Source organism: Camponotus vicinus, unplaced genomic scaffold, assembly GCF_025532165.1.
Source record: "Camponotus vicinus isolate PSW18456_S1 unplaced genomic scaffold, iyCamVici1.0 SCAF_1, whole genome shotgun sequence".
NCBI lineage: Eukaryota > Metazoa > Arthropoda > Insecta > Hymenoptera > Formicidae > Camponotus > Camponotus vicinus.
In genome coordinates, this window is record NW_028141945.1 from 13,528,111 (window position 1) to 13,553,511 (window position 25,401).

At 30.5% G+C, this 25,401-nt stretch overlaps 3 protein-coding genes across 8 annotated transcripts; all 3 read right to left on the reverse strand.

The window, feature by feature from the left end:
• Nucleotides 1-1,790: 1,790 nt before the first annotated feature.
• Nucleotides 1,791-24,787, reverse strand: LOC145976061 (uncharacterized). 5 transcript variants are annotated; one of them, XM_083107012.1, is made up of 7 exons: nucleotides 24,769-24,787; nucleotides 3,929-4,210; nucleotides 3,502-3,643; nucleotides 3,293-3,429; nucleotides 3,007-3,210; nucleotides 2,590-2,878; nucleotides 1,791-2,131 (listed from the first exon to the last, which is right to left on the reverse strand). In XM_083107012.1, exons 2-7 carry the CDS (start codon nucleotides 4,138-4,140, stop codon nucleotides 1,832-1,834), a joined length of 1,284 nt encoding a protein of 427 aa, XP_082963138.1. In that variant the 5' UTR covers nucleotides 4,141-4,210; nucleotides 24,769-24,787; the 3' UTR covers nucleotides 1,791-1,831. The 5 variants fall into 5 exon arrangements, with proteins under 5 accessions (XP_082963138.1, XP_082963110.1, XP_082963128.1 ...); XM_083106984.1 differs by lacking the exon at nucleotides 24,769-24,787 and adding an exon at nucleotides 8,713-8,886; XM_083107002.1 differs by lacking the exon at nucleotides 24,769-24,787 and adding an exon at nucleotides 8,731-8,878.
• Nucleotides 9,319-14,533, reverse strand: LOC145976057 (uncharacterized). The gene is made up of 2 exons (XM_083106972.1): nucleotides 12,063-14,533; nucleotides 9,319-11,774 (listed from the first exon to the last, which is right to left on the reverse strand). The coding sequence occupies exon 2, from the start codon at nucleotides 11,476-11,478 to the stop codon at nucleotides 10,096-10,098; it is 1,383 nt and encodes a 460-aa protein (XP_082963098.1). The 5' UTR covers nucleotides 11,479-11,774; nucleotides 12,063-14,533; the 3' UTR covers nucleotides 9,319-10,095.
• LOC145976083 (uncharacterized) lies at nucleotides 21,444-24,737 on the reverse strand. 2 transcript variants are annotated; one of them, XM_083107025.1, is made up of 7 exons: nucleotides 24,522-24,736; nucleotides 24,129-24,384; nucleotides 23,702-23,843; nucleotides 23,493-23,629; nucleotides 23,207-23,410; nucleotides 22,794-23,082; nucleotides 21,444-22,334 (listed from the first exon to the last, which is right to left on the reverse strand). In XM_083107025.1, the coding sequence occupies exons 2-7, from the start codon at nucleotides 24,338-24,340 to the stop codon at nucleotides 22,044-22,046; spliced, it is 1,275 nt and encodes a 424-aa protein (XP_082963151.1). In that variant the 5' UTR covers nucleotides 24,341-24,384; nucleotides 24,522-24,736; the 3' UTR covers nucleotides 21,444-22,043. The 2 variants fall into 2 exon arrangements, with proteins under 2 accessions (XP_082963151.1, XP_082963161.1); XM_083107035.1 differs by having other exon boundaries at nucleotides 23,774-23,843; nucleotides 24,129-24,737.
• Nucleotides 24,788-25,401: the final 614 nt, after the last annotated feature.

The following is a 25,401-nucleotide window of genomic DNA, read 5'->3' on the forward strand; positions in this document are numbered from 1 at the left end:
CATTGGCTTGGTAGTTCATGTCCACGTTTTTAATGTCCACAGAGGGAGTATCGCTTCCAGGGATCACCTAAAAGCGGGCCATGACATCTCTCAGTCTTCTCTCTGCGTCCATCTTCTTTATGGATAGTTAAGGCCCTTGCACAATGCTAGGCAACAGGCAATAAGAACAGAAATAGTATCTATTCTCTGCTCCTATTGGTGAATATTTTCTATTCCGCGTATTTTTTGGTGAATAGTTTCCTATTGCCTGTTGCTTAGCATTGTGCAAGGCCCTTTAGGCTCCGTTTGTGGATTCGCCTATACGCCAAGTTGGTGCTATTTGTTAATGGTGAATTTTAAGCCCCTTGTGTAATAAGGAATAGAAACTATTCACCAATAAATATGCGGAACAGAAAATATTCGCCAATTGGAGCAGGGAATAGATACTATTTCTGTTCTTATTGCCTGTTGCCTAGCATTGTGCAAGGGGCCTAAATGTGAATTTTGGCGTTGTGGCGAGACATTAAGAGGTGCGGTCGGGGAGACGTTACGGATGCTTTGAAGCGTTTCACGGTCGATTTAACATTTGGAAATGTTTCAACAGTATAAATAACGTCATTGAAACGTCACAGGCTGCGTTCGAAATGGAAAAAACTAAGGAAGAGATAGAGTGACTCTCTGTATGCTACATTTCCGAACGACTAATGAGAGCAACGTAATTGAAATAAGATTATGTATTTAAAAAAAGCGCTCTCTAATGTACGTTATTTATTAAATTAAGTTAAAAAATAATTTTTATCGAAATGAAGAAATAAAGATGTTATTTAATGTTTATTTATATATTCTTTTTATATATTATTCATTCATTTAATATTTCGTTTAGAAGATTTAGTGTAGAGTAAGAATTGTTCTAAGTTGAGTTATCGTTTAAGCTAGTTTAACTTGTAGAAATTTTGGATTCGGGTATGTGAGATGAGATGTTGGATGGAGATGCAGAAGCAGTGTGAATTTTTGTGAAAAGGTTTGTAAGTTTGTTGTTTGTACTGCAGGAAGTGGGGTAAGGGGAGATTTCGGCAAGGGTGTGGGTATAGAGTGACTGTGGGAATTCAAACAGAAGGAAAATTTTTTGGAATGGGTTAAGGGGGTATTCTAGTCTAGAAGTCGAATTTTTATGCTATTTTTACGAATTTTTTTAAAAAAAGATATAAGATTTTTTAGAATAAGGTTTTTCCTACATATTTCTACATATTTAAAGTACCTTTAGAAATTTTTTTTATTAGAAAATAATTATAAATAAATTCAGTATATAATATTAAATAAAACCATGAAAAAAAAAGTTAGTCCATGGCGCCCATGATTCCGGCTGTTCTGTTTATTTGAAACAAAAAAACCAAAAAGATTCTTAATTAGTATGAGTTTGGCTATAGCAGGTACCAAAAGGATAAAAATATTGAAAATTTAAAAAATGGCGTCGTTTAGAAAATTAAGTTCCGATTTTTGCCATTTTTTTTCATCATTAAAGGACTGTAAAAATTTAAAAAAAATATTTTTCAACTTGATTTTAGGGGCTATAGCCACACATATGCTGAAGATATGTGCATAAGCCTGATTCAATTGGTCAACTGGTTTTCGATCATGGGCGCCAGTTTGAAAAATGTGATTTCGAGAAAAACGCGTTTAAAGTTTTTCGTATACGTTATTAACGTAAATTTATTAACGTAAATGTATATGTTTTGAAACAAAATATTGTAAAATATAATTATACCAATTAGAATATCGTGTTATCAAAAAATTGCTATAAAATGGCTATAATTATCAGGAAACGTTTAATATAATAGAATTTTACAAGACTTTATTCCGGTATAATTAACTCGACGCTTTGTCCATCTTCAGAAAAAACAAATTTGGAATCCTTATAACGTAAAAGATTCGCAGATCTTTGAACTGACCATGCTCTATAACCGACTTTATAAAAGAATGGTAACCGATTAAATCCACCAACAGTCGCTAATGAATCATTGTAATCCCATTGGCGATCCATTAGCTTATGCGCGTGTCTTTTCTTTGGTGTTTTTAAAATCGAATCTTCCAACATTACAGATTGTGTAGGTAAAGTCACTCGGCCCTCTAATAAAGCCAGGAAATATTGCACCTAAAAAATAAAAATTTGGAAAACATGTATCGCACAATACGAATAAATAATTTTAACATAATTAATAGAATAAATAGCATTTTTGGAAATACTCTTATTTTTATAATTTTATGTGTATGATTATAACTTAGAGCTAAAATTAGATAATATAGTTTTAAATATGTAAGGAAACATACACAGTTATTAAAAGAGATAAATAAATAATATAATTAAAATAATATATTTATATAAATAATTATATGCAAAATATCAAGAATTTGTGTTAAATTTAATATAAAATTATTATATATATTATCTCCAGCTCAAACATTATAATAATAATAAACATTATGAGTGAATATATTATCGCACATGGTAATAACAAAATTTTGTCCAAAATTATCGTATTATGTTAAAGTCTTCGTATTAATGTTTAAATCATCGTATTATGTTAAATTTATGTAAATAAATTGTTATACCTGCATATGAAACATAGGAAACGGCACAACGGCCATAGGTATACCGACAATGCACATCGAAGGGTGTTTGATGTTAATGAGATGTTTGTAAAGCGGTGTTACATAATTATTGTCAATCCGTATATCACAATTCTCATTCAAAAAGGGAAAGCTGTATTTGTATCCAGTACAGAAAAGTAAAACGTTTATACCATCAATAGTGGTTCCATCTCTGAGGCGGAATGTAGTTTCGTGTATACTTTCGATACCAGCTATTTGTATCATATTCAATGGTAAAGGACTTGTTAATCTGCAAGAAAAAAATTAATCAAATCAATTTTAAACTGTCCCTTTTCTAATTCTATACCTAAAGATTCAATCATATGAAAAAAAATCTTAGTTGTTTTTGAATAATACTTTTAGTATTAATTAAGTTACCTATCGTGATTGTGGCTTAAGTATACGCAAGCAGCATAATTGGATAAATCGATTCCTATGTCAATACCAGATGAAGCTGCACCTAATACCAACACTTTTTTCCCGAAAAACTCATCCGGTTTTCTATATGCGTGACTATGCAATATTAAACCTGGAAAACTGTCGATGCCAGGTATAATCGGTACATAAGGATCGAAATAATGTCTGAAAAAGATTGAGAGAATATTTACATAATATCATAAAATCATATTTAACAAAATATGCATTAATATGTGACTCGATTTACCCATTACAAATCATAATTGCATCAAAATACTGCATTTTTGTTTCGTTTGTCTTTAACTTTTTCACTTGAACAGACCATTTTTCTTTATTACAATGTTCGGATAATTCAAGTCGAACGTGTTCGACTTTTGTATTAAACTACAAAAAATAATTATTAATATGAGCAAAATCAATTATTTTCTATTATTTTCAATACTGAAATATAATTACGTGAATATGTCGACATAAATCAAAGTGTTGGGCGTAATTTTTCAAATACTTTAAAATCTCCTGATGACTCACGCAGCAGGGTTCCTGCGCTTCCATTGTAATATAATCTGGGAAATTAATTATCTTTGCAGGTAAATTGGTTCTAAAAAGATAACAGAAATACTATACTTAATTCTATATTTATCAAAAAAGTTATTTTAGAATATAGAAAAAACAGATATCTATGTAGCTTTCATTAAAGTTTAAAAAAAAATATTTTTTTATTTCTACTTTACTGCTTGTATTTAGTTATTTAGAAGCAAAATATTTTAGCTTATATTTATTAAAATATTTAGTAAATTATTGATATAAACGAATTCTCCTAACAACTTTAAATTATACAATATATTTGAAAAGAAATCAGACTTTTTATAGAGTAAAAGTAAACCTTAGATTTTGATACATGCTGGAGTGGATCGGTAAGTCATTCTCATCAAAGTCGGCTTGTTCCTTGTAAACCCATATACCTCCTATTTCATTCGTTTGCTCGTAAACTGTTGTCTCGAATTTCGCATTTGCCGCCAAATGTCTGATTGCGCACAAACCAGCTGCACCAGCACCAATCACACATACCTTGATTTTTTCTTCTTGGTCCGCCATTTGTACACAATCTGATTGTGAGTATGTTTATTCTCCTGAGATGACTAGGAAAATATTGAATCTTGTTTTTCTACGGTCAGGACAAAATATTTGACAGATATTTTTTTTAAATCTTGAAGATATTGGGTTAATATAAAAAAATATAAGATTAATTTTTTAATTTAATATATTTTTAATGTACTTTTTTCTCACACACGCACCGCATGCACGATTCGTCGGTTATGCAGTGTACGTTTCCAGCTAGTAAGCGATACTGAACATCTATATGTACGATGCGTTACATAATATATTCATTGAAGAGATTGTGTTAACAGGTAAAACAGAGAATGCGAATATTAAAATATTTTTGTTTACTTTATGTAAATAATTTTATGTATATTGTTTTATGTATATTACGTATATGTTATTTTATGTATATGTAAAAATACTTTATGTGTAAAATAATGCACAATTTCACAAAATTAATACTTAAATTTGTACCTCGCTAATGATTAATTATTTTTAAAGTATCAAAGATTCATAATAAACTATGTCTTTTTATAAAGTCTATCCTTTTATATTTTACGAAAATTCCCACAAAACGGAAAATTAAAAGCCACAAAAGATAAAGAAAACATCAACGTGTGGTTGCTTCAGAATTTTATAACGATATTACTCGTCTACTATCGCGGTTCGATAACGCGGAAAATAGGCAGAAGTTCAAATACTATGAGATTGTTATGATACTTTGATTTCCTCATGATAAGAATTTTTTATCGCAACCACATGTTTGCAAGGTCAAGCGAAATCATGCACTAAAAATTTATTATTCAACTATTTGTTAAAATTAACTTTTATATTTTTAATAGAAAACTATTGAACTTTTATTGAAAAAATAATTTTTTCATCAAATTTATTATCTTATATTTCTAATAACCAAAGAAAGAAAAAAATTATTGTCTCAATATTTAGAAAGTACAATGTAACATATTATAATATGTTTAAAATATACATTACAATTACATTATAATAAGCAACAACAATTTAGTAACAATAAGTATTTTTTCAATATAAATAACATTTTTTTCCAAATCATAGCAAACAAGATCAATAAATCCGAAGATAATTTGAAAAAGTTAATATGATATATATGATATTGGAATAAAATATAATTTAGTTATTTAGATTTTTTCAATCGATTTCGTGGAATTTCTTCATTATAATATGTGTCAAATGTATCAAATGATCTTCAAGAGTTATTAAAATCAAATTATAAAAAATGATAGTCTGTAACTAAACAAATTAGAATGTTATTTTTCTTTTATACTTAATAATACAAATATTTAGTAATGTTATTTAGTCATTTAATTATATGTATATAATATAGGATAACACTAATTTAAGCAAGACATAAAAAAGTTTTATTATGGAAATGGAGTCTTTTCGTTTTTATTATGAAAGACGTTATGTGTGTGACACATTATATTATATTAAAATATTCAAATGGCATACTAAATATCTCCAAACATTCAAATATTTTTTTTATATCGTTTTATTTGTAACATAATACATAATACATAATCAATATTACGTATATGTTATTAATAAATTATACTGTATCATAATATATATGACAATAATAACAATAATATATCACAATTATAACAATTCTCTTCACTTATCAAATGTGCCAAATATCACAAATAAATTATAAAGTAGTTAAGAGAATTTAATATTATATACATTTTGTATTTTTATTTATAATTTATATTGTTTTATATAGTTTTAAAAACTGGAAATAATTTTTTTTTCATTATTGTTAAGATTAAAGTGAAAGTAGTCCGCGACTTACAAGACATTTAGTAATTTAATTAATTATAGGAGAATTGTCATATATAAATGTTAATTTAAAATATACAATATTTTTATTTAAACAATAAATAATGTTTTATCATAGATTTGGTTCTACATATTGATTGTTAACTAAATAACAATCGATATGTAACGTTAATTGCTTTATTATAATTTTTTCTTCGAAGAAAATTCTTTCTCGAAGAGATTCAATATATTGTATAGTAATGATCAACCGACCAGCAGTTTAAAGCATCACTTATTTCGGAAAATAAAGTCGTCGTTTCATAAACTCATTCGCATTTTGCCACACATAAATGGATTTCTTAACAATTCTCTCAATATTAATAAATATCTTAGTATTTTTTCTTGATTTATAAAATTATTAATTTAATTTTCGCAAAATATTTTATTATCTAAACTCCTACACGCATATCATACTGTTATCTTATCTATTATTGTATATATATATATATATATATATATATATATATATATATGTATACGTGGGTTGTTTGATAAGTCAGTGACTTTTACCAGAGATGGCATACAAATCGCAATTTAATTTTATGTACCCGTAAAATATCTTGTAAAATATTCATTTTTCGATTATCTTACCTTAATACTTTTATGTACAAAATAATGAGAGGAATCAATTGGTGTAAAGAAAACACATAGTTGTTTTTAAGAAAAAATATGGAATTGTTAATTGCAAATTACATATTTTTTCTTCGAAACAACTATGTGTTTTCTTTACACCAATTGATTCCTCTCATTATTTTGTACATAAAACTATTAAGGTAAGGTAATCGAAAAATGAATATTTTACAAGATATTTTACGGTTTATGTAAAATTAAGAAATTATTTCAAGCATCATAACTCAAAAAGTACTTAACGGAAAGGTACTTAATTATAGTGTTTTGGAAAGCTCTCGAAATAAGCTACAAGAATGTACAAAAATATATAGGGTATTCCATTTAAAAAAATTGAAGTGACCTTCACGTGACCTTCAAATGACTCTTCAAGGTCAAACCAATGATACCATCTTATGGCCCCCTCGAAACCATACAACTTTTGTCTAAAACATTTTTCTCTATCTTGCTTATTTTTCGAGTTATTTGGCTGCCTAAGTTAAAATGGGTCACCCTGTATATATTCTTGTTACAAATCATTTTCAGTAACAATCATCACACTGTCTCGCATAATTATATACATTGCGACGCTTTTTATTTTTAATTTTTCAATCCTCCTCGGGTTTTGGAGAGGAGGATGTTAAATGGAGAGCGAAAACGCCGTCAAAAACACAAGGCGGATAGAGATACTCGCGCTCGGAGGAACTAAGATGGAGGGTGTTCTCGCGCGACCCGCGGCGAAGCGAAGGCCGTCTCGAGATCTCGAAGTTGGGCCCCAGATACGGTCTTGCACGTATCAATTCGCAAAATCGTCAGAATAACGCGAAAAATGTTAGCCTGTTTCGCCACGGGCCGACTAGCTCACCTAACGGTAGAGGGGCAGGGTCCGTTGAAAAGGATATTGACTTATTTTATGCGAGGCGGTCGGTGATTACGAAAATTGACGAACACAACGGGATTTAACGCTCACGACAAACGAACACTCAAATAAATTACGCGAATTTAATAGAAAAGATAATATAACAAATTTATTTAAATAAATGAAAGATAGTAGAAAAGAATATAAAGTAAAAGAAATAACGAGTTCCAGAAAGAAATAATAATAATGACATAAATTAGCGAGACTGAATTATCGAAATATAACTGCAGTTGACATAATTTCGAAGATTTGAAATAGCGGAATGTACCACAGAAAATTCTTCGACAGCGGTGATAACACTAACAATACGAAGTCGAGACTATAAGAAAGCTGTGATATTCATCGTCCTCTGGGCCCGTTTTTATGGCCGGACTTTGCGAAACCGAACGGCGTTTCGAGATCGTAACGGAAATTTCGACAATCTCATTAACGACTCAATTTTACCGATCTTTATGCATTATTCTTTCGCTCGCTCATTTAGTCGACAGCAATAGGTTCGAAAAGAGGCTTAATCTTAGAGCGAGAACAATCCAGCAATCTGCGAAGACGAGAAATTGTCGCTCGCGACGAGCGCGTTCGATTCGATCAATATTCGATAGCCGTCGGACGCCGCTTCACTTCTTTTCGGCGTAACGCTTTTTATCTGTGCGAAACCTTCGAATTTCGACACTTTCTTAATTCGCTGAAATTTATTCTACACCGCGACACACTCACACGTACGACAATTACCTCGCGATAAATGCAATTCATACAAGTACCGAGTGCGACGAAGAGAGCACTACATTTGCCACGTCGCGATACGCACACGGTCACACGCTCACATACACGCAAATTACTAACGAAAATTGCCCGAAGATCGATTGCGGGGACGTCTTACGCGACTTCGACAACTCTTTTCGACAGCACGGATAGCGAACGCATTCCCCGCGATTTACCGCGCATGTGGTCGATATACGAGAGCCGGTCACTACGCGTTTTACGACACCCCGAATCTCGGAGAGAGACGAACGGTTCCTTATCAGCTACGGCCGACGTTACGATCGTCCTTGATGCCTCGGTTGCTTGACTCCGGTCGCCCGAAATACACGAAAATCGCGAGCTCGGTACAATACCCGAGCGACAACGAGACACGAAAATGGCGACGGCGACAGAACGGCCGGTCCGCGGACGGAATCGCGTACGTGGCTTACAATTTAGCGATGGGCAACCTCAGTGATACTTTCTCCCGTGGCCAGGGGATGATCCTCGGCTCGTCCTCTCGACTGGATCTCGACAACGAAGCACAAAACGATAACGACAACGACAATTTTCAACTCGACTATCTGCTGAGAGCGCCCGCATCAGAGTGATTCCCTGGATCTCGCGATCCAGTGTCGATAGCGGCGTTAATCCTGCGCGCAGGGGTGCGCGGATTCGCGGCCAATAGCGCCGCGACACGCGAGGTATTACTGCGCTCCGTGACAACGCCGTATTGGGGACCGTAACGGCCCCGATAATTTAAAATTCTGAATTTCGGCGACCCTGCTATTTGTGGTCTTCCGGAGGCAGGTCTTTCGTCCTCTGTCCTCGGAGGGTGGCGCCGATCCGGTCCGGTTATCCCGGTTCGAGACAGCTGGTCCTTTGCCGCTTTTCCACCTTTAATTGAAGGGGGCAAAATGCACCCGCGACTCTGCGCTACCCTGTTCCTCCGGCGTCTTCTCCGTTCTCAAATCGGAGGCAGGAAATGTCGTGTCGGCTGTCGTATCAAGGATTCCTCTTGGGCCTTTTCCGGTTTCCTTCCGGCGGGTTGCCCGACGTAAAGAAAATGATACAAAAAATTAAATTAACAACAGCGCGAAATATACTAATGGCTCGTCTCTCCGGAGATTTCGATACGGCTCTCGCAATCTTTTTCTGGCGCGGCCGCTCGGCTCGCGCCCCGTCAAGATTTCCGGGGCGGATGGACGCGCGTCGGGACGGCAACGTCACAACATCATTAAATAAATTTTAACATGATATACTATTACTGTTTAGAATTCCAAGTATATACCTTTCATGTTTTTACAAATAACTTGTTCTTCAGCAATATTGTCATATTATTTCGAATGATTAAGAGTGACAATATTAACTAATTTTTCATTAACTAACTTTTCATTAGTATAATATCATCCAAAAAATCTTTATAGTTTTTCTCTCGATCTTCATCTTGATATTATGAAAAATTTGCTCCTCAAGAACAATAATATCGTTAAATTCATGGAAATTTCAAATTCATTGAAATATTTATTAATTATTTATAAGATATATTGGAATTTAAAAAAATGCTTTTTAATCGTCAACATTTTAAATCAACATTCTGATGTTCTTTTTGCAAATTGTTTTTCAATTGTAGAAGATTCTTTTGGGTCAGTATTGCTAACCAATTTTCTCAATAATGTATTTGAGCATTTACATTTCTTTTTCATTTCATGATCGTCTTGCATTTCATAGTCTATATATATAATTTGTTCTTTAACGGTTGAAGCGTCAGCACATTTTACTAAATTATTTTCATTAAAAATATGATTTATATAAGATGTATCACTATACAAAAACTATGAAAAAGCTCCATTATTATCAACATCCCGAATATTATTATCTAAAGTAATTTTTTGAACAACCTGATCTTTAGCATATTTTTTTAAATTATCTACATCATTAATTACACTTTTTTGCATCAGACTACTTTGTGACGAATTGCTATTTTCTCTCTCCATAGTTTTATCAATTTTTTTCATGTTTGTTGTAAACAAGCAACATTCTCTACAACTATTATCAAGACTTCCTTCACAAAAACCTGATTCGCATGAAAAATTGGAGGCTGGAGAAATCGGCGAACAAATATTATTGGGATCAAGTTTATGTTGTATCGCTATTTTAGCAGGACGATGCGATGATGATCTCATAATCTTTTCGTTTTCAATACTGATATTATCACTTTCTTGTTTATATCGTAAATTGTAATTCGATCTCTGACGAAAAATTAGACTATCTTTTGAATGATCTAAAGATACTATAGGATATTTCTTAATTTCGTTCAAAACTTTTTGATCTTCTTCCATTATCGTAACATTCTTCGTGTTGTTGATTGTATTTTCTCGAGGTTCCCTAATAGATCTTCTATCATTTATTATGAAAGAATCATCAATCAAACTTCTATCAAACTCTCTTTGAGATTTTTGTTCCTCGTGAAAAGAATAATTTTTTTTAAGTTTTTGTTGATCACGATCTAACAATGAGATTAGCTGATATTTTTTATTGTGTATTCTTTGAGGTTTATACAGAGTATAATTAATCTGATGACTGTTATTTTTGCGGTTTTCTTTTATTTTTGTACAAGCAAGCACTTCTTTCTCATAAATTTGATCAATATTTCTAAGGATATCAACCTTTCCTTCGTCTGATTTGACTAACTTCTTTTCAAAGACTCCTTCTCTCTCTTCGGTTTTTTGACTATTTTTCAGAATATTAGCATTTTTGACATTCAATCCAGTTAGGGTGGTCTCTAAAAAATCTCCTTCTCTTTCTTTAGAGTTAATTACTTGATTATTCTTCAGCCTACCTATTTTTTCTTTATTTATTCCGATCATATTCTTCTCTAAAAATTCTTCTTTTTTCTTTTCAAAGTATATCTTCTTCAAAGATAAGTTTCTCTCCAAGATCTTGCCTGCGTTTTTATTTAATTTGATTAATGCTGTTTGCATCGGAATGTCTTCTTCCTCTTCTTCAAAAATAATTTCTTGACTATTCGTCAAAATTTTCTCTTTTTCTCTGTTAATGATATTCTTTTTCACAGCTCTTTGTATTAAAACTTCTTTCTCTTCCTCAGAAACAATTTCCTGGATATGATTTTTATTTTTTCCGCCATGAAATTTGATTAGATTCTTCTCTAAATTTTCTTCTTTTTCTTCAAAGATAATTTCATGACTGTTCTTCATGATCTCTCTGTTTACTGGTTCCGGTAATTGTTGAAGTTCTACATCTTCTATGATCTGAATGGCATCAGGGTTGAAATCGAATACTTTAGCTTGATCGATGACTTCTCTTTGAGAATTGTGTCTAGCGCAATTTGAATATTTACAGGTATATCTCCAAGGATAATCGTTTTCCACCTTATTGTTAGTGTAACTATTCAAGCAATCCAAAGGCGTGAGAGGTAGTGAATGCTGCTGATTGGTCAAGCGACAATTGCAGCAATATTGTTCTCCCAAACGATCTTCATCAATTAGGACATCTGCAAGGCATCTGCGATTTAGAGACTTCAAATTTCATTAAGAATCAATTTATAATCAGTTAATGTCGTTTCCCAATTTATTTTCATTATGCTGAAGAAAAAGTATTCCCCATATAAAAAAAAATCTTTCACATAATTAGAAAAGCTGTCGAAAAAATTGAAAAGCTTTTAAAATGTGACAACTTTAAAAAAAACAAAAGCTAAAACAAATAAACTTTTTGTTACATTTGTCCTATTTTACACTTTTTACATTCATAGTATATAATTAAACGAAAGTTTTTCACATACCCAAAGAGCTTGGAGGATCAAAACACCAGGATAAAGTGATTTAAGGTTTCTATTCCCTTTATACTTGCACATGGTCTACGTTCATTAAAGATTGAGATTAAAATTGTACTATTTAAGAAGTTATATAATTGTATTATGCGATCAACATTTGTGATCATGTGTATTTAAGATTACATTTCATGGCATTTTGCATGTTTTACAATGTTTTCTTCAACTCCTATTTATAACAGTTTACAATATAATATACAAATTTATAGAAACGTCGCAGATAAAGGAGGCATTAATGTTCATTTTTCGTTTTCATCCATATTTATCAAATGATAGTTTAATGCTTATATATACATATGTATCTGAAAGTTAAACCATCTAACTTTTTCGAAACGTTCTGTAAGCAAAAAATAAGAAAAAAATATTATATATATAAAATAATAAAAGTCTGAAATGCGTTTATTATTATTACGTTACATTAAAAGAAAAAAAATATTCTTTGCAATTTCTATTTTAAAATGCCTCTTTTCTTTCTAATACAAACTTGCCATTATTGAGAGATTAAATTTGTACGAATTTCTCTCATACTTTTTTTAGCTTAGTAATCTTCTCAAACTAATCTTCCTAAATCAATTTTTTCAATGAGTTTTTTTGTAAATTGACTTTTATATGATACACCTTTTTAAAATTCATAATTCATAATTTCCACTACAGATAAAAACTAAGCTATATAAATAGTTGTATAATAAAAGCATAGCTAAAATAAATATAGATTAGATAAATACTGCCAACTTAGGCAGATAACCTGCAGATCCAGAAAAGATAGGGATGTATGTGGAAGGAGGTCAAACGTGTCAACTGCCCATTCGGTCAATGAGCGACAGAATCCATCCGTGGCAACGGCATCGACGCATATCCTGTGGAGAGAGCATTCACACTCCTTTCAGCCCAACGAATAATTGTTAGAAAACAACATTCGTGGACTAGAAAAATATGTGAGGTGCAAGTGGCTGGATCGGGAATCGAACCCGAATCTTTCGCTTTCCGGGCAACTGCTCTAGATCACTGAGCTATCCAGACCTCACACCTAATGCTGCTTTTTAACACAGTAATATGCGACTCCAGAGCGATGTTGGTATCTTACTCGATGGATGCAATGCCGATTGTCATGGAAGATCCTTAAAAAGGTCGCTCGCTGACCAAATAAGTGCCGGTGGAGGTATTCGCGTGCACTGCATGCTGGTTTCCGACTGGCCTTCATGCACATAAAAAAATGTGTCATATACAAATTTACAATAACATAAGTAATTCTTTCTATTTTTATTACTGTTATGCTATTATAATTTTGTATAAACAGCATTTTTAATATGTACCAGTGCATCAAAAATTCACTATTATATTTTTATATTATTACATATTATTAGTAATACTATTGGGTGTCTTTTCACATGTTTATAATTTATATTATAATTTATTTTTATTATAACTTTTTAATATAATAAAACTCAGACCAATTTCAATTTTAAATGTGTGATTTTAATTTTTCGCATGCCTTCTAACCTCAATTTTTAATGCGTAGACTATCATAAAGATTTATAGACAATCACAACCAAGCTAAACCAAGCAGAAATTCTAAAAAATATAAATTATTTATTTATTTTTCTAATCTGAAAATGAAATCTTAATCGTTAAATGTGTCAAAATGGCTATCTTTCAATTATTAAATATATAATTGGAGCATATGTTACTTATTCCACCAGATTCTTATTCTAAGAATTTAAATTTTTCAAACATGCCATCAAAATTGTCAAATTCATCTACTTATCATTAAATTTCCTTTAATTGCTTGATCGAAACACAGCTTATTTTTGTAAAAATTTTTACGAAATATCAAAAAGAATGAATTATTCGTCCATTTGTGGAGCAAAAGATGTCGTCTCTTCATCACTTCTTTTTTCTTTCTGCTTTATTCCTATCTTTCTTTTTCTTTGTTTTCACTTTTTAAAATTTTTTTCATCGCCCTTTCTTTAGAGAGGAATCGAGTCATCATACTTCAGGATAATCATCAATAGATGGAATGTCAATATGCAATTTAGACGGCCTTTGAGAAGAGTGACCTTGATGGATGGGGAAGTCTGTGCTATCGGCTTGAAGGAACGTGTTGAGTACGACGGGAGCGCTCTTCGGCTCGCTAGGCACTTTCTTCAAACTTCCATCTGTGATATAGCCGGTACCAAACAGTCAGACAATGAATTATGTGCAAAACTGAAGCGTTTGAATTAGCAAGCTAAGGATCAAACTTGCTTGGGATACTATCTAAGCTTTTGATACTATCTATCTAGTATCTGTCAGATACTATCTATACCAAGCTTTCAAGCTAAATATTATGTGAGACGATGGTTGGCAATTAGCATACTTATATGAAAGTGTTAATTTTTTCCATTAAATTATAAACTTTCAAGTGTTTCAATAAATTTGCATCAATGTTAATTCTAAAGATAATTAAGTAAACATATGCTACATCGACATATAATAGACAAACTATAATGCTAGACTAATTATCAAATGCACATAGAAAACTTATCTCATGTTAACCAAACATTGACTGAAAGTCATAAATTGTGATTAATGCATATAAGTAACATAGATAATATTTGTTTTGATGTGTTAATAACTCGACACTCCTCTCTCAGTAATTATCATAAATCAGATCTGTATTGACGTGACTTTTCGCGTGAAAACAATTCTAAATTTCGTCACGCGCGATATCAAATTTATCAATTATATTTACATTTTCTCCTAGATCATATCTTTATCATTCTTAACTCTCTATTTACAGTAGAAGAATATTACAATTTTATACAAGTACTTGTAAAATTGAGATTTTTAATAGCTTAATAGTTATAATTGCAAGCAACATAAATTGTTTTAATATTAATAAGACAAAAATTTGACATCAGCACTACTCTGGATATATTTTGTTGCTGAGTTAGTAAACCACAACAAGCATCTATGGGTAGCTGAAAAAGCAATCATCGCTTACCAGTTCCATGACGAAAGTCATCCTGCACTTTATAGAATTCTATTGTTTTACTTCGTGTTCTCTCATAATGTAAATTACATTTAGATTGTCAAGTAGTACTATAAAGTAACATGGGTGAAATATATTTGACTCTAAGTATTAAAATAATAATTATTGTCCGTAAAGATCATAATGATCGAAGTGATTATTTAATATTTTGTATTCTTATTATTTTATCGATTCTCGATTTAATTGTATATTGTTTAATTAACAAGGATTGAGAATATTTAAAGCATTGGTCGAAATATATTTAATTCTAATATTGTTAAGGAAATATCATTATAATAAGCATCAATATGATCGAAAGGTCATAACATAATTAATTCTCTTATGCCCTTTTATGTATCCCCTGTTTCAATTTTTATTCGCAGTAATGAATGAATGCGATTCGATAAAGATTTATCGTTACGATACAATTTTATGTCGTTAATTAATTTTTAATTAATTAATACTTATTAATATTTATAGCAAATTATGTTTCGATACTAATCGTAATCGTGTTTAGTACAAAAATTAGAATATACGAAGTGTTTCTCATCACTACTTTATTACTCGAGAGTCACCGTGCGAATGATGACAAAGCCGTAATGTAGCATGCTACTGTTTATATTTTATATTGCCAAAGTCGAACACCGTGTTATTGATAATTCGTTGTCGAAATATTTTATACATTATAAAATATACACTAACGCTAAATATTAAATAACAGAAGTATTTTAATTTGTAGATTAATTAATCGATTATTTATTAAATAATTAATTAACATACGAAGTATTTTGCATGATTACTTTACTGCTCGAGTGTCACCGAATAAATGATAGCAAAACTATAACATACAAACAATAGCATCCTATTGTTTACATCGCCAAAATCGAACATAATGTTATTGATAAGTCGTTGCCAAAATATTTTATATATTATAAAATATGCACTAACGTGGAATATTAAATTATAGAAGTGTTTTAATCTATTTATTAAATTGATTATTTATTAAGTATTCATCACGGAGCCTTTATGCTAATTATTTACGTATATAATTCAATTGTTTTATCGCGCGTTCTTTCATAATCCAAATATATTTTGATTATCAAAGGAACACGCATGAAATACGTTTTATTTTAAGTATCATTGAAAAAATAATTATTGTCCGTAAAGCTCGCAACGAAATGATTATTTATTATCTTAGATTTTTATCAGTTTGATTTTTGATTAAACACATGATTGTACACATCGCTAAATATGCATTTTAGGATCTATCGTCGCGACACAATTTTGCGTATTATTTAGCATATATAAAATTAAGTAATAATCATATCAAATTATTTCTTAGTATACTTCTCAAATTAATCGCGTTTAGAAAAGGAATTTGATGAAGCTTTTCGCATCACTATTTTGTTCGAATTCATTTCGCGAATGATAATATAACTAAAGCATGTAAATATTAATGCGTTATATGTTGCAAAGATCGGACGCGGTATTATTATTAATTTGTTGCAAAAATATTTTATATATAGCATACATATGCGCGCGAAATATTAAAATAATTTAGAGAATTATATAAATTTTAGATTATTATATAAATAAGACATCTAAATAATTTTCTCTTTTTAAGAAAGAGAAAGAGAGAAAGAGGAAAATGACTCGCAGTAATATTAATTACAATTTCGAGAACTTCCTTTGATTATTTGCTATAAATATAAACGCCAAGCACAAATTAAGCATGCAAACAAACAGTACTTTTACAGATCCCTTTTATATAAAGCAAAATGTCCAAAATAAATGATTTTGAGAAACTTTGAGAATCTAATTATTACACCCTATTTATATTGTTATTTGTCCATTGAACAGATATTTAATATCATCAATTGCACAATTATCGAAAAAATTTTTCTTGGGTATAACTTTTAAAAAATGTAATGAATAAAAAATCTAATTCTTATATATAAAATATCTAAATAAATATATTATAAAAAATATTTTATAACGTATCTATTAAATGTTAATATTATTATAATTAAATATTAATATATTATAATGTATCTCTCTATTAAATGTTAATATATCTATAGTTTTCATGTATCTCGTAAAAATATTTTATTTTATTTTATAATTTTAAATATTTGAAATTAAAATGAGGAATGTATGTTATATATATATATATATATATATATATATATATATATATATTATATGTGTCTTATATATTATATATACGTTATATTGCATGATAATTTAGAATGAATCACTATCCAGACAATGAAAAAAAAACAAACAATGTTTATTATGTGTGAAAATAATATATAAATATGAGAAATAATAAAATTACTTACCGCATATGTGTGTGTTCCGTAGCCCAATGCTTTTCCACATCTATTTTTTTCTCCCTTGTATATATTCTTCATTGTTTTCTGGCACTCATCCGCGTAAATATGATTAATTACAATTAGTAGAATACGATTAATTACCATAGTCTAATACGTGGGACATTTTGCATGCTATTCTCGATCGCGGAATAATCATATGAAATTCGCACTTTGTTATATCAAGCAACATTTATACGAGATTAAAATTAATAATATAGCAGTAATAAGCAAAGCGAATAGTACTAGTACTGTTCATGTAAGTATATATGCATAAAATATCATACAAATCTCGTAAGATCAAAAATTAAAGTAATGAAAAATCGTGATATAACTATTGTTTAATTAATAATTAATTTATACTTGCTTTTTAAAAAATTTAATCAAATAATACTTGTTAATTATAATAATTATAACGAATTATGTTGCAATATTAGTCACGATCAGGTTGGAAAAAGAATTTGATAATATACGAAGCGTTTCGCACACTACTACTTTATTATTCGAGTGTACCGTGCGAATGATAACAAAGCCGTGACATATATGTATATAGCGCGCTTGCTATAGGTCGCCAAGGCCAAACATGATATTATTGATAATTCTCTGCAAATATTTTACGTACTACATATACAAGCGGAATTTTAAATTATAGAGGTATATTTTATTTTAAATTAATTATTGAACGATTGATGTATCACGGAACCTTTTGTTATGCTAATGATTTGAATTTATTCGATTGTTTTACCGCGCTTTTCCAAAGTCAAATTTTATAATATTTAGTTTTGCATTTTAAAAGACTGACTTAGAGCGAGCTAAATAAATAAATAAATAAATAAATAAATGATGTTGAGAGAAGAAAAAGAAGACACATAAATGAATAAATAAATAATAGCGTGAAAAGAGAAAACATACTAATATTTTTATATAATAAATTATTATTAATTAAATTATTTATATTTTTATTTATATTATTTATATTATCAGAGAGACATATATGTTACCCTCTGAAAACATTCGTGGACATTGACTTTGTAGTTCATGTCCACGTTTTTAATGTCCACAGAGGGAGTATCGCTTCCAGAGATCACCTAAAAGCGGGCCATTACATCTCTTAGTCTTCTCTCTGCGTCCATGTTCTTTATGGATAGTTAAGGCCCTTGCACAATGCTAGGCAACAGGCAATAAGAACAAAAATGGTATCTATTCTCTGCTCCTATTGATGAATATTTTCTATTCCGCGTATTTTTTGGTGAATAGTTTCCTATTGCCTGTTGCCTAGCATTGTGCAAGGCCCTTTAGGTTCCGTTTGTGGATTCGCCTATACGCCAAGTTGGTGCTATTTGTTAATGATGAATTTTAAGCCCCTTGTAATAAGGAATAGAAATTATTCACCAATAAATATGCGGAACAGAAAATATTCGCCAATAGGAGCAGGGAGTAGATACTATTTCTGTTCTTATTGCCTGTTGCCTAGCATTGTGCAAGGGGCCTAAATGTGAATTTTGGCGTTGTGGCGAGACACTAAGGGCCTTCGCACAAGGTGTTCCGTATCGCATTACGTTACGTTAAGTACCCAGTAAGCAAAATGTTAACAAATTGCGTGCAAATTGGCAGCAAATTTAATCAAAATTCTACACCAAATCCATAGCCATCTGTGTCCGCATTAAGCTCGTGTTTTGATAGCAAACCTTGCTGACATAACCTGACAGCAAATTGGTGACAAAACCCGAGCAAAGCTTGCTGACATGTTGACGTCAAATTGTCGGCAAAAACCGAGCAAGATCTGCGCGCGCGCAATCTGACAGCATATTGACGGTAGAAACCGAGCATGATCTGCTTTTGACTAAAGTGCAATAAAATTTAATATTACAGAATAAGTTTTATTGGTAAATTATAATTTTCTTTTCATAAATAACTATGAAATGTAATGTTATATCGTAGTTATATCTCACGTAGCAAATTCTCTTTCAACTTAATTAAATTAATAATAAAAAGTGAATTGTGAAAATAATTAAATTTAATTTATAAAATTGAGACATAATTTATATAATAATTAAACTCTTGATTTATGCTTCAAATAGGATAATTTTCCATTTATCCTGTTGATTCTAATCAGTTTAATATTCTCATACTAGGCTTGTATGAGATATCAAAAATTAAACCAATAGAAATATACTTTTAATCTTTTATTAATAGCCACTAGCAGGCCTTATATCTACTTCTAACAGAAATTTGATTGCGAGAAAGCGTGCATCGCGTAGCGGAAAGCGAAGGAACTATTGAATCAAGGCATTTAAATACAGATTATGTAGGTTCTGCTCGGTTTCTGCCACCAATATGCCGTCAAATTATGCGCGCAGATCTTGCTCGGTTTTTGCTGCCAATTTGACGTCAAGTCATGCAGCAAGCTTTGCTTGCTTTTTGCTGACAATTTGTCATCAGACTTTCCTGCACAGATTTTGCTCGGATTTTGCCGCCAACTTGACGTCAAATTTTGTGCGCGCAGATCTTGCTTGGTTTTTGCCGCCAATTTGACGTCAAGTAATGCAGCAAGCTTCGCTTGCTTTTTGCCGCCAATTTGTTGTCGAATTTTGTCAGCAAGCTTTGCTCGGTTTTTGCCGCCAATATGCCAGTTTAATCAAGTAATTACAACTCTTGTAGCAAAATTGTAGCCTTTTTGCTGACAACAATTTTTAGCAAGCACTTGGCGAAATCTGTTCGAGCAGACTTGGCTAACTGGGTATAGATCGTAAATTTAACTCCGTACGTAAAATTAAACTTCAGTCAACGCACAGAAGAAATCGTAACGTAAAGACATGTCTTTACGTTACAATTTCTTCTGTGCGTTGACTGAAGTTTAATTTTACGTACGGAGTTAAATTTACGATCTATACTTAACGTAACGTAATGCGATACGGAACACCTTGTGCGAAGGCCCTAAGAGGTGCGGTCGGGGAGACGTTACGGATGCTTTGAAGCGTTTCACGGTCGATTTAACATTTGGAAATGTTTCAACAGTATAAGGGCCTGAGCAGAATGGCTGCCTTATAATTTTAAGACTATGTTTTATGCCTTAGGTCTTTGTCTTAGGTAACGCACAATACTGTGTGTTATGTCTCGAGTCTTATGTATACGCGAACGTTTGTAAGAAATAAACGTTCGCGTATACATAAGATTCGAGACATAACACACAGTATTGTGCGTTACCTAAGACAAAGACTTAAGGCATAAAACATAGTCTTAAAATTATAAGACAGCCATTCTGCTCAGGCCCTAAATAACGTCATTGAAACGTCACAGGCTGCGTTCGAAAACACTCCCAGCAACTCCCGGGTGGGTGATGGAAAAAACTAGGGAAGAGATAGAGTGACTCTCTGTATGCTACATTTCCGAACGACTAATGAGAGCAACGTAATTAAAATAAGATTATGTATTTAAAAAAAGCGCTCTCTAATGTACGTTATTTATTAAATTAAGTTAAAAAATAATTTTTATCGAAATGAAGAAATGGAGATGTTATTTAATGTTTATTTATATATTCTTTTTATATATTATTCATTCATTTAATATTTCGTTTAGAAGATTTAGTGTAGAGTAAGAATTGTTCTAAGTTGAGTTATCGTTTAAGCTAGTTTAACTTGTAGAAATTTTGGATTCGGGTATGTGAGATGAGATGTTGGATGGAGATGCAGAAGCAGTGTGAATTTTTGTGAAAAGGTTTGTAAGTTTGTTGTTTGTACTGCAGGAAGTGGGGTAAGGGGAGATTTTGGCAAAGGTGTGGGTATGGAGTGACTGTGGGAATTCAAACAGAAGGAAAATTTTTTGGAATGGATTAAGGGGGTATTCTAGTCTAGAAGTCGAATTTTTATGCTATTTTTACGAATTTTTTTAAAAAAAGATATAAGATTTTTTAGAATAAGGTTTTTCCTACATATTTCTACATATTTAAAGTACCTTTAGAAATTTTTTTTATTAGAAAATGATTATAAATAAATTCAGTATATAATATTAAATAAAACCATGAAAAAAAAAGTTAGTTCATGGCGCCCATGATTCCGGCTGTTCTGTTTATTTGAAACAAAAAAACCAAAAAGATTCTTAATTAGTATGAGTTTGGCTATAGCAGGTACCAAAAGGAAAAAAATATTGAAAATTTAAAAAATGGCATCGTTTAGAAAATTAAGTTCCGATTTTTGCCATTTTTTTTCATCATTAAAGGACTGTAAAAATTAAAAAAAAATATTTTTCAACTTGATTTTGATAGGGGCTATAGCCACACATATGCTGAAGATATGTGCATAAGCCCGATTCAATTGGTCAACTGGTTTTCGATCATGGGCGCCAGTTTGAAAAATGTGATTTCGAGAAAAACGCGTTTAAAGTTTTTCGTATACGTTATTAACGTAAATTTATTAACGTAAATGTATATGTTTTGGAACAAAATATTGTAACACATGATTATACCAATTAGAATATCATGTTATCAAAAAATTGCTATAAAATGGCTATAATTATCAGGAAACGTTTAATATAATAGAATTTTACAAGACTTTATTCCGGTATAATTAACTCGACGCTTTGTCCATCTTCAGAAAAAACAAATTTGGAATCCTTATAACGTAAAAGATTCGCAGATGACCATGCTTTATAACCGACTTTATAAAAGAATGGTAACTGATTAAATCCACCAACAGTCGCTAATGAATCGTTGTAATCCCATTGGCGATTCATTAGATTATGCGCGTGTCTTTTCTTTGATGTTTTTAAAATCGAATCTTCCAACATCACAGATTGTGTAGGTAAAGTCACTCGGCCTTCTAATAAAGCCAGGAAATATTGCACCTAAAAAATAAAAATTTGGAAAACATATGTATCGCACAATACGAATAAATAATTTTAACATAATTAATAGAATAAATCGCATTTTTGCAAATACTCTTATTTTTATAATTTTATGTGTATGATTATAACTTAGAGCTAAAATTAGATAATATAGTTTTAAATATGTAAAGAAACATACATAGTTATTAAAAGAGATAAATAATAATATAATCAAAATAATGTATTTATATAAATAATTATATGCAAAATATCAAGAATTTGTGTTAAATTTAATATAAAATTATTATATATATTATCTCCAGCTCAAACATTATAATAATAATAAACATTATGAGTGAGTATATTATCGCACATGGTAATAACAAAATTTTGTCCAAAATTATCGTATTATGTTAAAGTCATCGTATTAATGTTTAAATCATCGTATTATGTTAAATTTATGTAAATAAATTGTTATACCTGCATATGAAACATAGGAAACGGCACAACGGCCATAGGTATACCGACAATGCACATCGAAGGGTGTTTGATGTTAATGAGATGTTTGTAAAGCGGTGTTACATAATTATTGTCAATCCGTATATCACAATTCTCATTCAAAAAGGGAAAGCTGTATTTGTATCCAGTACAGAAAAGTAAAACGTTTATACCATCAATAGTGGTTCCATCTCTGAGGCGGAATGTAGTTTCGTGTATACTTTCGATACCAGCTATTTGTATCATATTCAATGGTAAAGGACTTGTTAATCTGCAAGAAAAAAATAAATCAAATCAATTTTAAACTGTCTCTTTTCTAATTCTATACCTAAAGATTCAATCATATGAAAAAAAATCTTAGTTGTTTGTGAATAATACTTTTAGTATTAAGTTACCTATCGTGATTGTGGCTTAAGTATACGCAAGCAGCATAATTGGATAAATCGATTCCTATGTCAATACCAGATGTAGCTGCACCTAATACCAACACTTTCTTCCCGAAAAACTCATCCGGCTTTCTATATGCGTGACTGTGCAATATTAAACCTGGAAAACTGTCGATGCCAGGTATAATCGGTACATAAGGATCGAAATAATGTCTGAAAATGATTGAGAGAATATTTACATAATATCATAAAATCATATTTAACAAAATATGCATTAATATGTGACTCGATTTACCCATTACAAATCATAATTGCATCAAAATACTGCATTTTTTTTTCGTTTGTCTTTAACTTTTTCACTTGAACAGACCATTTTTCTTTATTACAATGTTCGGATAATTCAAGTCGAACGTGTTCGACTTTTGTATTAAACTACAAAAAATAATTATTAATATGAGCAAAATCAATTATTTTCTATTATTTTTAATATTAAAATATAATTACGTGAATATATCGACATAAATCAAAGTGTTGGGCGTAATTTTTCAAATACTTTAAAATCTCCTGATGACTCACGCAGCAAGGTTCCTGCGCTTCCATTGTAATATAATCTGGGAAATTCATTATCTTTGCAGCTAAATTGGTTCTAAAAAAATAACAGAAATACTATACTTAATTCTATATTTATCAAAGAAGTTATTTTAGAATATAGAAAAAACAGATATCTATGTAGCTTTCATTAAAGTTTAAAAAAAAATATTTTTTTATTTCTACTTTACTGCTTGTATTTAGTTATTTAGAAGCAAAATATTTTAGCTTATATCTATTAAAATATTTAGTAAATTATTGATATAAACGAATTCTCCTAACAACTTTAAATTATACAATATATTTGAAAAGAAATCAGACTTTTTATAAAGTAAAAGTAAACCTTAGATTTTGATACATGCTGGAGTGGATCGGTAAGTCATTCTCATCAAAGTCGGCTTGTTCCTTGTAAACCCATATACCTCCTATTTCATTCGTTTGCTCGTAAACTGTTGTCTCGAATTTCGCATTTGCCGCCAAATGTCTGATTGCGCACAAACCAGCTGCACCAGCACCAATCACACATACCTTGATTTTTTCTTCTTGGTCCGCCATTTGTACACAATCTGATTGTGAGTATGTTTATTCTCCTGAGATGACTAGGAAAATATTGAATCTTGTTTTTTTACGGTCAGGACAAAATATTCGACAGATATTTTTTTTAAATCTTGAAGATATTGGGTTAATATAGAAAAATATAAGATTAATTTTTTAATTTAATATATTTTTAATGTACTTTTTTCTCACACACGCACCGCACGCACGATTCGTCGGTTATGCAGCGTACGTTTCCAGCTAGCAAACGATACTGAAAATCTACATGTACGATGCGTTACATAATACATTTATTGAAGAGATTGTGTTAACAGGTAAAACAGAGAATGCGAATATTAAAATATTTTTGTTTAATTTATGTAAATAATTTTATGTATATTGTTTTATGTATATTATGTATATGTTATTTTATGTATATGTAAACATACTTTATGTGTAAAATAATACACAAATTCACAAAATTAATACTTAAATTTGTACTTCGCTAATGATTAATTATTTTTAAAGTACCAAAGATTCATAATAAACTATGTCTTTTTATAAAGTCTATCCTTTTATATTTTACGAAAATTCCCACAAAACGGAAAATTAAAAGCCACAAAAGATAAAGAAAACATCAACGTGTGGTTGCTTCAGAATTTTATAACGATATTACTCGTCTACTATCGCGGTTTGATAACGCGATAAATAGGCAGAAGTTCAAATACTATGAGATTGTTATGATACTTTGATTTCCTTACGATAAGAATTTTTTATCGCAACCACATGTTTGCAAGGTCAAGCGAAATCATGCACTAAAAATTTATTATTCAACTATTTGTTAAAATTAACTTTTATATTTTTAATAGAAAACTATTGAACTTTTATTGAAAAAATAATTTTTTCATCAAATTTATTATCTTATATTTCTAAATAACCAAAGAAAGAAAAAAATTATTGTCTCAATATTTAGAAAGTACAATGTAACATGTTATAATATGTTTAAAATATACATTACAATTACATATAATAAGCAACAACAATTTAGTAACAATAAGTATTTTTTCAATATAAATAACATT

What these genes read in the sequence shown, in the direction of transcription:
- LOC145976061 (XM_083107012.1), bottom strand. Translation starts at nt 4,140, where the DNA reads ATGGCGGACCAAGAAGAAAAAATCAAGGTATGTGTGATTGGTGCTGGT. An exon ending in GCAATTATGATTTGTAATGG is followed by an intron (nt 3,211 to 3,292) that starts GTAAATCGAGTC and finishes AATCTTTTTCAG; the next exon opens with ACATTATTTCGATCCTTATG. An exon ending in TTCCTATGTTTCATATGCAG is followed by an intron (nt 2,132 to 2,589) that starts GTATAACAATTT and finishes TTTATTTTTTAG; the next exon opens with GTGCAATATTTCCTGGCTTT.
- LOC145976057 (XM_083106972.1), bottom strand. Translation starts at nt 11,478, where the DNA reads ATGAAGAACAGTCATGAAATTATCTTTGAAGAAAAAGAAGAAAATTTA.
- LOC145976083 (XM_083107025.1), bottom strand. Translation starts at nt 24,340, where the DNA reads ATGGCGGACCAAGAAGAAAAAATCAAGGTATGTGTGATTGGTGCTGGT. An exon ending in ATTTATGTCGATATATTCAC is followed by an intron (nt 23,630 to 23,701) that starts GTAATTATATTT and finishes TATTTTTTGTAG; the next exon opens with TTTAATACAAAAGTCGAACA. An exon ending in GCAATTATGATTTGTAATGG is followed by an intron (nt 23,411 to 23,492) that starts GTAAATCGAGTC and finishes AATCATTTTCAG; the next exon opens with ACATTATTTCGATCCTTATG.